The 14,437-nt window shown below is 37.4% G+C and overlaps 1 protein-coding gene across 2 annotated transcripts in view; it reads left to right on the top strand.

Annotated features, from left to right (window-relative positions):
- erbb3b (erb-b2 receptor tyrosine kinase 3b) overlaps positions 1–14,437 on the top strand; it is a 28,607-nt gene that overhangs the window by 4,768 nt on the left and 9,402 nt on the right. Inside the window, exons 2-15 of one of the 2 annotated variants that reach the window (XM_067446154.1) lie at positions 4,123–4,274; positions 4,358–4,538; positions 6,313–6,438; positions 6,925–6,987; positions 7,565–7,683; positions 7,825–7,966; positions 9,513–9,626; positions 9,768–9,885; positions 10,175–10,248; positions 10,467–10,557; positions 11,253–11,261; positions 11,606–11,820; positions 11,933–12,065; positions 12,158–12,251. In XM_067446154.1, the coding sequence (XP_067302255.1) occupies positions 4,123–4,274; positions 4,358–4,538; positions 6,313–6,438; positions 6,925–6,987; positions 7,565–7,683; positions 7,825–7,966; positions 9,513–9,626; positions 9,768–9,885; positions 10,175–10,248; positions 10,467–10,557; positions 11,253–11,261; positions 11,606–11,820; positions 11,933–12,065; positions 12,158–12,251 (1,631 nt within the window). The remainder of the gene's footprint in view (positions 1–4,122; positions 4,275–4,357; positions 4,539–6,312; positions 6,439–6,924; positions 6,988–7,564; positions 7,684–7,824; positions 7,967–9,512; positions 9,627–9,767; positions 9,886–10,174; positions 10,249–10,466; positions 10,558–11,252; positions 11,262–11,605; positions 11,821–11,932; positions 12,066–12,157; positions 12,252–14,437) is intronic. The other variant, XM_067446155.1, reaches the window with a different exon arrangement.

Below are 14,437 nucleotides of genomic sequence, written 5' to 3'. Positions count from 1 at the left end.
ATACCAATTGAATATTGGCTAATAACCAATAAGTGCAACCCTAGTAGATACCATTTCAAATTCGACTGCTAATGTCAATATATAACTTATATGGCTAGAAACTAAAAGGGCCATGTTTATGTATATAACATTTGTTGTGTTTACAACTGTTTAAAAATGTATATTCATTTTGCATTTGTTCTTTTATCCAGATAAACGTACAGAATTTGCAGACAGAATAGTTTAAATGTGTAACAGCAACCCATGCGACAGCGCTTCCTGTAAGCAGCACATTTTTATGCATTCCCAGAACAGATGCTGCTAACTCGTCCCCTCCAGCTTCATTCCTAGGAGTATCCGAAAGCACAGTTAGACTCAGTGGTATGGTTGTACACATTTCAAGATGCAGTAACATATAGAATGGAGCAGTGTAAAGGACAGCGGTCACACTTAGATTATGTCCCTATGCCCTCCCCCTCCGGACTCTCCCTCCTCTTGATAGAGTACTGCGCTCACACTCATCCGATTGTCTGGTTGTATGATCTCAACCCCCACACACACACACACACACGCACACACACACTGTCAATCAGAGCTACACATTAACAGAGCCATACATTTATAGCTAAGTGACAATACTGTGCTTTGTTCATTAATAATGCCTCTCTAGATCTCATAGCCAGATAGAGCCTTAGGCCCCAGACATGCAGCTGAGCATTACACTCTACCAGTCTCGGGAATATACCGTTTAACCCCTCGCAAAATACGCCCACAATGCACACTAGGTTCTCTTGGCTCTTAGACAGTTGCCAGCTAAATTTCTTTTTTGTTCTTCCTGAGTGTTTTTTGCACACAACTAATATTTTACAGCAACACTATGATTGATGGGTTTATTGAATGCGAACGCAAGCAGGTTCACCAGCCAGAACTTGCTGTGTTTATTTTACAATGTCATTTTCAAGTCCTCCTATGTTCTTAAAGGAATATTCCAAGTTAAACTCACACCCCTATTGACATATTTGTGGCTGGCTCTTCCCACCTGTTAGGGTTGATTCACACAACTCTGCTCTACAAAGGCAAAACGCAATAACTGCAAGTTTTGTCAAAATCTAATGAAATTGGGTTTCTTAATCCGGGTGTGCACTGTGTGATTTACCGTGCTTTACGATTGTTGCTTGTCGGACTGTAGGATCTCAGTTTTTTTTAAATGTCAGACCGTACGGCAGACATGCTAAAAACGGACACATGAAGACTCGTCCAGAGTTTTCCTTCATCAATCTGTGACACGTGTTTACATGTGGGATAGAAATGGTGGCTAGCAAACAAAAACAACAAAGACGTGAGTGTGGAGCAAGTGGTGGTTTGTTATCTTACTGATTGCTTCATCAGGTTCTGCGTTCCCAATGTTTTTTTGTTTTTTTTGACAGTTGGTATAAGATGGACTGCATTTATATAGCACTTTTAACAGACCCTATGGCCATCCAAAGCTTTACATTTTTGCCTCACATTCACCCATTCATACACCGACGGCGATGTCAGCCATGTAAGGCGCCATCCAGCTCGTCGGGAGCAGCTGGGGTTAGGTACCTCGACACTTGGTCAGGTGGAACCGGGGATCGAACCACCAACCTTTCAGTTTGTAGACAATCTACATGAACCACTGAGCCACTGTCGCCCCCGTGAGATAAGAGATGCCACACTACAGGACTGTGCCTCAAAACACTGACACTGCCAGAGTTTAGTTGGAAGTGACATGTCATGGGTGAACATGTCAAACCAGCGATCAAAGCGATTGATTTTGGCAAAGATTTTAGCCTAGGATCAGAGGAATCTTTTAGGATTGACAAAAACGGCCTGGTTTAACATCAAGCCAGTATTAGGTTCATTTGAGTAGCTTTTGCCATAGAAAAAAAAAACATTTCTGGTGTGCATTTTGAGACAAAACAATGGCGCTGACATATTTTAAGATATGCCCGTGCAAGTTGCGTTTAGTTTCTATTTTTTTTTTTTTTTTTTTGCATTTTAGTCTGGGACTAGCCTTGTCTGTGAAACTTGAGGGAAATCGTATGCCCCCCCCCCCCCCCCCCCCCCCCCCTCATCTAACACACCTGTTTCAGCTCATAGGCAGCAAAAAGCCAAAAAAGGTGTGTCCGGTTAGAGAGATATCTGAAATATGCAGTGGTGGAGAGTCCCTAGCACATTGTTATGTCTGTAAATGGATGGACAGATTTGGCTCAACCATGGTCAGATTCCGAGAAAAACACAGTATAGAAACTGATATCAAATCAATTTAAATTGAATGGTATTTTCTCAGTTCTTGTGTTAGTTTGCTTTTGTTGAGCAAAATTTATTCAACAGTAAATACATCTTAAATACATTTTTTACAGAAGAATTACCCTCCTCCATCCCCAGCTCCTCCTCCTCTTGTACATTAAATATTGACATTAATGATATCTGCAATATATTATGTTGATTCTGTTCTGAGGGTTTCACAGCTCACTGAATTCTTGCCCAGGACAGAACCACTCCGCCAATCTAAACTATATGCTAATTGTCCACCTTTGACAATATTGTTCCTGACAGAACCAAGAAAAATCATCTTAAAACATAATAAATGTATGTTTTTGTCATTATTAAGGACCTTAGAAATATGTTCTTATAACATAAAACTGTTAAGGTCCATTCACCATTTTCCAGAGTATAACGAATAAAAACATTGACATTATGTGCCAGATCACATGACCACAGCTCAAACTTATATCAAACAGAGTAGTATCGTGTGTTGGTGTGGACACCAATATAGTTATCATTATAGTTATCGTTGTTGTGAACAGGCCTTCCGCTGGATGGCTTTCATTCTCAGTCTATTTCTTTAGACAAAAATTCTCTCAAATTGTACTGAATTTAACCTGGAATATTCTTGATGAAGATTATGTTTTTTTGTCATGTCTCAACACCAGGAACTGAAATCTGTTAATGCTACAATGCATCCTGTTGTTGTTGTTGTTGTTGTTTTTTGAATGCCACAGTAGTCTAAATGTGGCAGTTAAGTAAGTGCATGCCCACGTGTGCTCATGGTGAAGTACACTCAAGGGAGACCCTTGTGTATTTTATAGGTGGGGTGAGTGACAGAGCAAGAGAGTGACTTTTCTCTCAGTTGTCATGTCTCTTGTCACCTCAGGCCAATAACCCTGGATTCCATCTCTGTCTGAAGCTGGTTCCCACTATTATGCTCGTCTCTTTTTAAGTCTGTTTGGGACTTTCAGTTGTCTTGTACTACATGCTGACCTGCAGCATCTTGGCGACCTCTGACCTTGCCCTCATTATGTTAATGACCTTGTGGTGTGGCCACTGCATGATGTCTTTGTGTGCGCTGTGAGTGGAAGCCTTGTGTGGAAGTGGCCACTTCAAAAGGGCTATATTTGTGTACAGAGGCTTCTGTGACTGTTCTTCTGCAGTCTCATACATTATTGCTACTTAAACGGTATATCATAAAGAAGTATTCTGGGTTATTTTCTACTTAATATGTCTATGGGTAGCATTTCTAGCATGCCATCGATTACTTCAGGAAGTTTACTTTGTCCTTTGGTCTGTAAATGAAAAAATGCAACAGTAATACACTTGCACTTAAAAGTAATGCAGGAAAGTGAGCAGTGCCCTGATTAAATGTTTAAAACCGTATCATACTGGTTCATAAGACAAAATCTGTGTCATAATATACCACTAAAAAGTTTGGGGTCGGTAAGATTTTGAAATGTTTTTGAAAGAAGTCTCTTATGCTCACAAAGGCGGCAGTAATTGTTAGTAGTAATTGTTAAATAGTATTACAATTTCAAATAACTTTTTTCTATTTTAAAAATGTAGTTTATTCTTGTGAAGGCAAAGCTAATTTTTCAGGTCCAATCTTCAGTGCCGCATGACCCTTCACAAATCATTCCAATATGCTGATTTGCTGCTCAAGAAACTTTTTCATCATCAAAAATACTTGAAAGATATAAAAATGTCTCTTCTGTCACTTTACTGTCTGCTGAATAAAAGTGTTTTTTATCAAATAAGGGTTGTGACATTAAATGTATGGTCAAATGATCCACAAACTTATACCGTCCAACATAATTAGGTGTAATCAATCTCTTTCTCCATCAGTTTGCATGGGCACCAAGAATGCTCTGAGCTCCACCGGCACCCCTGCACAACACTACAACAACCTGAAGGAGCGCTACACAGGATGCGAGATTGTCATGGGCAACCTTGAGATCACACACATGGAGAATGACCTTGATTTCTCATTTCTTGGGGTAGGATAATTTTTTATATGAAGTATATGAAATGGTTGATTTGGCTATTTCTGTAACATGCTCAACTCATGCTTCTCTTTCAGAGTATCCGAGAAGTCACAGGCTACATCCTCATTGCTATGAACCAGTTCCGCAGGTTGCCTCTGGACCAGCTCAGAGTGATTCGTGGTAGCAGCCTGTATGAGAAAGAATGGGCCCTTTCTGTCTTCCATAACTTTGAGAGTCACAGTGGCCTGGAAGATCTGGGTCTAACCAACCTCACAGGTGAGACGAAATTGTAAAAAATCTGTGAGGGAAAACACATGACAGAGGTCACATCGAGTTTCTGGCGATGAGTAATTTGTTCAAACTGAACATGACATGCCATGCAGCGTGCCACTGCAGAAACAGAAACCAAGGGATCAACAACAATCTTTCTTAGATCATTCCTTTATGTGAAGCATTACCAGTTTGCTTAACAGAAAGTATATTTGACATCTTTGATATGCGGAAGTGTGTAGGAGTGTTTAGGAATCTGGAAGATTTGAATAGTGTCGCTCCGGCAAACCCATTTCACTCAATAGAGCTGAATGATTGACAGACAGGGCCTCAAAAGATCTTGAGCCTAGCAGAAGTGTGTCTGTCTGTTTTGTGGATCACATCATTCAAACTTCATATTTTATATCGTTTGGGCTGTCTTGACTCAACTGAGATGTCAGAAAAGGTGCAATGAAGGGACACATACAGGAGGTTAATAGATTTTGACCCATTACTCTTCCAGAACATTGGCCGGATCACTATTCTGGTGAAGAAAAATCATTTGCTCCTCCAAAATACCTAAAAGTGGCTCAAAAATATTTAGATCTAGTAACTGTGCAGGCCATATGTTCTACTTCACTCTTATCAAACCATTTTCCCAAGTCTTGCTGAGTGTATTGGTGCATTATCATGCTCATACACGGCACTACCTTCAGAGTAAAAAGTTTGAACCATTAGGTGCATATGGTCCTCCAGAATGGTTCGCTAGTCCTTGGCTAGTCCCCACGCGGCCATCAAGCACAGTAGGGAATGCCATGATATTGCAGCTCAAACCATTACTGATCCATCCTCGTGCTTCAGTCTGTCCGGGTGTTAAGCCTCATTGGGGCTTCTTAACACCATAATAATAAATCATTAATTAATAATAATAAGCCAGTGTTTCTGTTTCAACACCATAACTCCCACGGATGTGGAAAAGACCCATCAAAGAATAATACGTTTCACATTGTTCACAGCCCAAGATTTTCACTGTTGGGATAAATTTTACTCTGTGACTTCCTGATGAACAGTTTTGGTGGAAACTGGAGAGTCAAGGTGCGCATTTAATTTGGCAGTGAGTTGGGCAATTGTGGTTTTATTTTTTTGGGATACCTTCCGGTTTAGTACCTGGATATCCCTTTTAGACAGCTTCCCTTTGCATTGATAGTTACTCCTGTTGGATGTAGTCTGTCCTACGAGGTAGTATGCTGACATTACCCTGGATATCATAGCTCGATACACCACAAAGAATTGCTGTCCTGGCCACAGATGAGCCAGCAAGACATGCTCCAAAAAGCTGTCCTCTTTTGAACTCTGATATGTCTCGACTCATATTGTGTTGTGTGGATTACAATATTTAATATACAGCTGTGCTATTACTCTGTTTATTCAATCTTTACATTCTGCTCTTACTGATGGTATTTAGAATGAGTGAAGACTGGCCGTGCATATATAGACGTGAAACTCCAACAATAAATTAGCCAGTGTTTCCGTTTCGTTGTCCAACTCCTGTATATCTTATGTGTAAGCTGATAGGTATCTTACTATTTTTAGGCAATGTTCTTACTGCTCTTCTGAGACATTTCCAAAAACTTATAACAGGACCTCTTGATGGGAAATTGAAATGTAAAATTAATCTTCATGCTCAATACAGTGCAGCCAATATTTTAGACTAGCAGAAGTGCAAACAGGTGTTTGTTCCCCCTCTATTCGCCCCCTGTTCTGCCTTCAATTAATTAGTTTTTCTTCATTGTGTCTGCAGAGATCCTGGAAGGTGGAGTACAGATTGTCCAAAACAGGAACCTCAGTCATGCTCCATGGATCCACTGGCGGGACATTATCAAAGACAGTGACGCTCGTATCCAGATCCTGAACAATGGAGAAAGAGGTTTGTGTGTGAGATAGATATCACTGAATTATGATAGTCATTGACTTATGTTTTATATCCATGTCTAGAAAATGTTTAATAATTTACTCACCCCCATGATGTCCCATCCCCATATTGTCTTCCTTCTGTAAAACACAATAGAAGATATTACGCAGTACAACTGAGCTGTTATCTACCATGTATGGAATGTGGAAGATGAATAATATATTAAATATTATATATATGATATTAAAAGTAGCCTAATTTATTTCTTCTGAAGCAATCTTTTTTAAGGAACAGTCACTTGAATGTATGTTAAAGAACAAATGACCTTTAGCACCAATGATTTAATTGTCTAAAAATGCTGTTTTGAAACAAAAGCACAAAATGACTTTAAATGAGACAATACCGGGTTAAAACAAACTCAGAATCTGTAAATGACCATTTTTTGAAACTATCCTTTTCACTGCAATCATTTAAATATCTGACCTCTCTTTGTGTTCATAGGGTCATGTGATTCTTCATGCAGAGAATTCTGCTGGGGTCCACATAAGGATCAGTGCCAGAAATGTAAGTAACTGAGATTCATTTGTCATACACCACTGTTCAAAAGTTTGGATCGGTAATGCTTTTGAAAGTAGTCTCATATGCTCACCCATGCTGCATTTATTTAAACAAAAATACAGTAAAACAGTAATATTGTGAAAAGGTATTACAATAAAATTACTGTTGTTGTTTTTTTTCTTCTTCATTTTGATATATTTGAACTTTTTATTTTATTCCTCCGATGGCAAAGCTGAATTTTCTACAGCCTTTACTCCAGTCATCAGTGTCACATGATCCTTCAGAAATCATTCTAATATGCTGATTTGGTGGGGAAAAAATGAAGAATAAGAATTTAACATACAGCCAATTACAACATACAATAATTTATTAATTTTAAAAACAGTAGTGCTGGTAAAGATTTTTTTTTTTGTGGAAACCGTGCTACATTTTTTCCAGGTTTCTTTATGAAACTTTAAATTACTTAACTGCCATTTAAATGCCAAATAAAATTATTCATGATACCATTTGTATTACTTAATATTTTTTTATATTCATACACAATTATATTGATGTATTTAGTGTTTGTGTGTGTGTGTTTCAGTGACAAAAACAGTGTGTGCACCTCAGTGTCATGGCCACTGTTTTGGGACCAACCCTAATGAGTGCTGCCACACAGAGTGTGCTGGAGGCTGCATTGGACCGAAGGACACAGACTGCTTTGTGAGTACTAGCACTATTGTCATTATGCTCTCATTGCTTTGCTCAAGATCTGTCACATCTATTGTAAGAAACAAATACAATGAAAACAAAACAAAGCATTGTAACAAACTTTTCTCTAACTCTTAATACTTTCTCAAACAGGCCTGTCGGCATGTCAATCACTCAGGCTCCTGCGTCCCTCACTGCCCTTGGCCTCTGGTGTATAACCGACAGACCTTTCAGCTGGAGCCCAACTCTGAAGCCATGTATCAGTTTGGTTCGATCTGTGTACCCAAATGTCCTGGTGAGTTATGAGCCACAACAACCGGTTTACCGCAGAGAATTCCTTCACTAAAGCATGAGAAAGAAAATAAATAGTTTCTGGGTTAATGGTGGCTTAGTGGATAAAGATCGGGGTTTGAAATTCAAACATACCTGGTTTGTAACCTGATGGAACTGATGTATAGGCTAGTAAATTATTGTAAATTAACTGTGAATGAACTCTGGGAGCATTCAATGAGAGCTTTGGGTGATATGCCTCATTGACAGTGCATCAGAACTGCATTGACGTATCCATGGAAGACCATGAACAACACGGTAAACATGACACAAGTTTAAACAAATGCCAGATTTGAATGGTGCTACACCACTCCCTTTACTGTGTTTTACTTTTAGATTAAATTTGAGTCCACAATTAACACTCGCCAAACACCACTTGCGTTGGCGTTGGAAAGTAAATAAATAGTTAGATATAGTTAAATAGATAGTTGGCTGTTGACATTTTGGGGAATTCAAACATAATACATGGTTCTAAACCACAATGTATGATTGCTAGACTATGATTGCTAAATCTGACTTAAGCAACGTGAACAAATCAAATCAGTGATACAAGACTAAAGAAAACAGACTTTTATTTCTCACTAAAAGTATCTCCAGAAAGACGCAAAAATAGCCACTAAATAATTCCTAATATATATATATATATATATAAAAACAATATATAAATATTGTTATATTGAAATATTGAATATATATATATTCAATATTTCAATATAACAATATAACAATATATATATATATATATATATATATATATATATATATATATATATATATATATATATATATATATATATATATATATATATATATATATATATATATATATATATATATATTGTTTTTATGTGACAATGCGAGCAAATCAAATCAGATACCAGAAGTCTATCAGAAAAGCCACCGAAATAGAAAACATAAATAACCACACACACACATATCGTTTTTTAATTTAAATTTATTTTGTGTTTTTTTTATGTTTTCTGTTTCGTTGGCTTTCTGAAAGTCTTCTGGTATCTTATTTATTATATATATATATATATATATATATATATATATATATATATATATATATATATATATATATATATATATATATATATATATATATATATATATATATATATATATATATATATTTTTTTTTTTTTTTTTTTTTTTTTTTTTATATTTATAATATATTTAATATATCCTTTTAAAATGGCAACAATTTGTCCCAGGACCTTTTTTCCCCCAGACTTGTTGCGTTTCCATTGCGGCCTGTCTACCGTGTACCGTGAAGATTAGGCAGGGGGGTGGGACTTTTACCTTTGGGGTGGTACTTTTTTAACACACAGAGTACCACCCCAAAGTCCCTAGTTCCTGGGGAAAGTTCTTCCAGCATATGTATCTGTAATAATAGTAGTCTACAAAGAACATTAATGGTTAGACAAAGAAAATCTTGTAAGTCTCTTAGGGTAACAAAGAGTGTGGCATGTAGAATGGATGACCTTTCCTCTTATTTTTTTCTTCAGCTCACTTCGTTGTGGATGGCAGTGCATGTGTGAGCAGTTGCCCTCCTGGTAAAACTGAAAAAGAGAAAAATGGCATTAAACAGTGTGAAACTTGCATTGGCCTGTGTCCCAAAGGTAAAGTGTCCATCCAACCATTTTATTGTACTGGACCTCAACAGATGAATGCATTGAACTCAATGTGCTTAAGGGTTTTGAATAAAGAAAATGAATCTGTTGTCATTTGCCCCCTCATAGTTGTTCTCTTTCTCTGAATAGTATGTGAGGGAACGGGAGCTAATCATAGACAAACAGTGGACTCCAGTAACATTGACAGCTTTATCAACTGTACCAAGATCCAAGGAAGTCTACATTTTATGATCTTAGGTATCAAAGGGTAAGATGCATGCACTTTGATAAGCTCTCTAAGACCTGAACAACACTTTGCTCCATGAACAGTATGTCCTGTATTCCAGACCTTTGCCCTGTAATGTCATTGAAGGCTTAAATTATATCTTTACACATGATTCATGGGCTAATTCTCATGAAGACTATAGCTCAGATTCTTTCATTACCTTCCACAGGTTATTAATTGATGAATAAACAGAGACCAGATTGACGAGTGCCCACAGGGAGTCCATTACTAAGATTGTTTATGCTAATATCTGCACTGTTTTATTCTGCAGAGACGTCTATCATAAAATACCACCTCTGGAGCCTGAAAAACTCAATGTATTTAATACTGTCAGAGAAATTACTGGTATGCTACTTTACTTTAGTCATACACTGATTGCTCTCTGTTTGTGTTGCTGTAGTTTTTAAAATGTTTTATTTATTTTTACATTATCTCTCTCTCTCTCTCTCTCTCTCTCTCTCTCTCTCTCTCTCTCTCTCTCTCTCTCTCTCTCTCTCTCTCTCTCTCTCTCTCTCTCTCTCTCTCTCTCTCTTTCTCTCTCTCTGTGTGTGTGTGATTCGTAGGCATTTTGAACATTCAGTCTTGGCCCGATGAACTCAGCAACCTGTCTGTTTTCTCCAGTCTCACTACCATTCAAGGGAGATCTCTGCACAAGTAAGAGTGTGTGAGAGAGTGTTTTATGTGTATTTGAATGGTCTAATGTTAACTTTTTGCAACACATGCGAGTGGGTGAATTGTCGTAAATATTTCTTACCGGCCATGAAAATGTAAACTGCATTATTGTTTTTCCCAAAAAAGTTTTCCTCTTTATTTACTTGTATTGTTTGATATTTGACACGCAAAAGTTATTGAAATTTGAAGATGTATTTGATTAAAAATACAAAAAAATGTGTAATACTGTCAATCAATTTTGAAAACAGTTAATATTTAATATTTCTGTGGAAACCGCCTTTTTATGTTTTTTTATTATTATTTAATCAATAGAACATTTAAAATAATAGCATTTAGAAAAAAAAACGAAATAGAAATCGTTTTAAATGTAAAAAGGGCTTTACTGATACATTTAATGCATCCTTGATGAGTAAAACTTTTTAAAGTAATCATTTCTTGAAGTATTATTCATTTTTTATCTGTGTGTCTGTAACACATCAGTCATTATTTTGTGTGTCCATGTCCCATGTTTATTTATTTTTTATCCTTTAAATGTTTTTCTCGTCACTAAGTGTTTTGTTGCTCTTATTCCTGCAGTGTTTAACATTATGCATGCGTCTCACCATTGTTTTTTGTGTTCCCTGTGTTTTGTATGTTACTCCCCTCATTCTCCACATGTGCTTATGTCTGTCCCGCAGCCCTAAGAGGTATGTACTCCCTGCAACTTATCTGAAAACCGGTATTTCTGTATCACCAAATCCCTCTAAATCACATTCACAAACACTGTCTTTTTTCCTGGTGTGGGTGCCAAGTAATGACGACAATATTCCTGATGAGTTGTGAAATGTTTCTGTAAGCATAACTGAGGCATGTATGAACATATATTCAAACTGACATCAGATGAGGTTCATGAATGGTTCATCTGCTTTCATTTGTGATCTGGTACTGGGAGCCTGTGGGGTGCTCAGGGGAAATCACTGTGGACTGTCCCTTCCTTTAGTCATTCCCCCTTTATGCTCCAATTTCTCATTCATTTCATCTTCTCCATTAGGCCCTTCTCTTTGTTGGTGATGAAGATTCCCTCCCTAACATCTCTGGGACTGTATTCCTTGCGTGAGATCAGCGATGGCAGTGTGTACATCACTCAAAATATAAACCTGTGTTATCACCACACAGTCGATTGGAGTCAGATCTTCACCGGAAACCGCCGGCAGCGCAGACGTACTAGCAATGACATCAAGGACAACAAACCCCAGATCCAGTGTGGTCAGTTAAGTTCCTCCCTGATTGTAGAATGTGTCACATATGTTGTAACGTTGTCGTTCATTGTTAACTTGCTTGCCGTGTCTTTGCATGTTTTCGCATGGCATATAAACAGAGGAAGAGGGCCATGTGTGTGACCCGCTGTGCTCAGACGCAGGATGCTGGGGCCCGGGGCCTGAGCAGTGCTTGTCGTGTAGGAACCACAGTCGGCACGGCACCTGTGTTTCTCAGTGCAACCTCTACTCCGGGTCAGTGTGCTTGGTAGATTTGTTTTATTTTTAAATATTTATACGTTTATTGAAAGTTGGTTCAGTGTCTGAAGGACTGGGTGTGTCCACAGAGAGCCACGGGAGTTTGCAGCATCCAATGGAGAGTGCCTTGCTTGTCACCCTGAGTGTCTACCCCAAAATGGGAAACAAACATGCCAAGGAGAAGTATGCAACTTCAACATTTTCTTTCGTTTAGTATGATTTTGTTACTCACGGGGGCTCAAATCATTGCTGGTATTTTGCTAAAACTATTACGATTAAAAATCTAATGAAAAACATTATACACTCTAAAAAATGCTGGGTTGTTTTAACCCAATGTTGGGTCAAATATGGACTAACCCAGCAATTGGGTTGTTTTAACCCTGCTGTTGGGTTATTTTAACCCTGGGGTTGGGTTGTTTTAACCCTGCGGTTGGGTCCATATTTGTCCATATTTGACCCAACATTGGGTTGTTTTTTACCCAGAATTTTTTAAAGTGTAATGTTCATTTAAGTTTAAGTACTAAAATGACTAAAGCTAAAACTGAAATAAAAAAATATTTAATGCACATAACAAAATTACTAGAACAATTGAACTAAAATTCAAATGAAAATGCTCAATTCGCTTTTCAATTAAAAGCTCATTCAATACTCAAAAAAAATGATACGTTGGATTTACTTAATTTTTTTATGTCAACAGGTTCCACATAATTGGGTTATGTTGAATTTAAATAACATTGTTTATTTCGGTAAACATAATTTTTTTACGTAAAGTCTCGTTAAAAATGCATAAAATAGCGCTTTATTTATACATTTACTCTCCAAATTCAGCCCAACAGAAGTTAAAGTTCTGTTTGATTGGTTTACTTGATTTAATCATGTTATTTCAAAATAAAAACATCAAGTTATGTCAAAGAGTGACGGTTTTAAGTTAGTTTAACATGAATCAATTACATTTGAACCAGAAACCTGATATAATGGTGTTAAATCAAGATGAATTGCTTTAATAAAGTGAACAGCATCATAAGTTAATTTTTTTGAGTGAAAGTACTAATAAATGCTATAATAATATATAAATAAAACTAAAATAACACTGGTATTTCAATTAAATTATTAACTGATTTTTTATTTCTCTGATTTGTTTATTTATCTATTTTTATAAATAGTTTTTAGATTCTCATTTTTTGTCACATTTGAAGCTTTCTTTTCCTTTCTCCCTCTCTCACCTTAATAGATTTCATCTATCAGTCTGTGAGACAATTTTAGGCACAGAGACATATAGACTCTTTTAAACTCTGTAAGTTCCTTTGAAATAGTTCAGATTTTCCCTCACTTAGGTTCATGTGATTATTTTAAGGGGGGGTGAAATGCTGTTTCATGCATACTGAGCTTTTTACACTGTTAAAGACTTGGATTCCCATCCTAAACATAGACAAAGTTTCAAAAACTAATGTTGGACATTTGATAGAGTATTTCTGTGTTAAAAATACTCCTTCCGGTTTCTCACAAGTTTCGGAGAGTTTTTTTCGAGTATGGGTGGACTTGACGTTAATAGATCGGAAGGTCCTTGTATGGGCCGTACGGGCTCTTCTCCCGGTAGGGTGTGCGTGCGCGACTCGAGCGAGAGAGGAAATGCACGCACGTTGCTTATCGTCGCGTGAGTAAACATCAGTAAACGACACGATCGCGTGCTTCGTCATTCAAATGCGCTAACGGACTTCATTGCTGTTCTCTGTATAACGTTACACTAGTCTGACGTGCAAAACCGTTTTGCTTGCTACTAAGGTTTGGTCGCATACAATAGTCCATAAACCGAATCATGTCCTCATAAACTGCGAGTAAAGACAAATGTTGACAGGGCACTAAATACAGTACATACCACAGAGACGGACGTCCTGCTGTTGCTGTTTCTATTTCAGCCTCCGAATTAGATTCTGGATTATATCTATTAGCTGAGATCCATAGCAAGGGTTTCTCCACGCTTGAGGACGTCACCGCTTTACGCATTCGTCATTCTTTAGCTCCGCCCACACGATACGCCTCCAGGTGCTCGTTTTTTTCCGGAAAGACTCAGTACAGCCCATAGTTCTTTTATAAATATAATAAAACTAAAGACTTTTCGGAGATATGAAGGATGCAATACTACTCTATAGGTACTCAAGATTGACATGAGATTGACTGAAACTGAGTGTTTCAACCCCCCTTTAACTTAAACTTTATGTTGTCCAAATCTTTGTTTTTAGCAGTGCCTATTTAACAGATTTTTAATCCACCTCTCACAGTCTTTGTATTGTGTATAAAAGTGCTAGAGGGTGTTATGATAATGAAGTGAACAACTTTTTTTACTGTAAAAATCCAGCCCACACATCCTC

The sequence above is a fragment of the Pseudorasbora parva genome, chromosome 6, assembly GCF_024679245.1.
Source record: "Pseudorasbora parva isolate DD20220531a chromosome 6, ASM2467924v1, whole genome shotgun sequence".
Taxonomy (NCBI): domain Eukaryota; kingdom Metazoa; phylum Chordata; class Actinopteri; order Cypriniformes; family Gobionidae; genus Pseudorasbora; species Pseudorasbora parva.
This window is presented reverse-complemented; position numbering and strand designations above follow the sequence as displayed.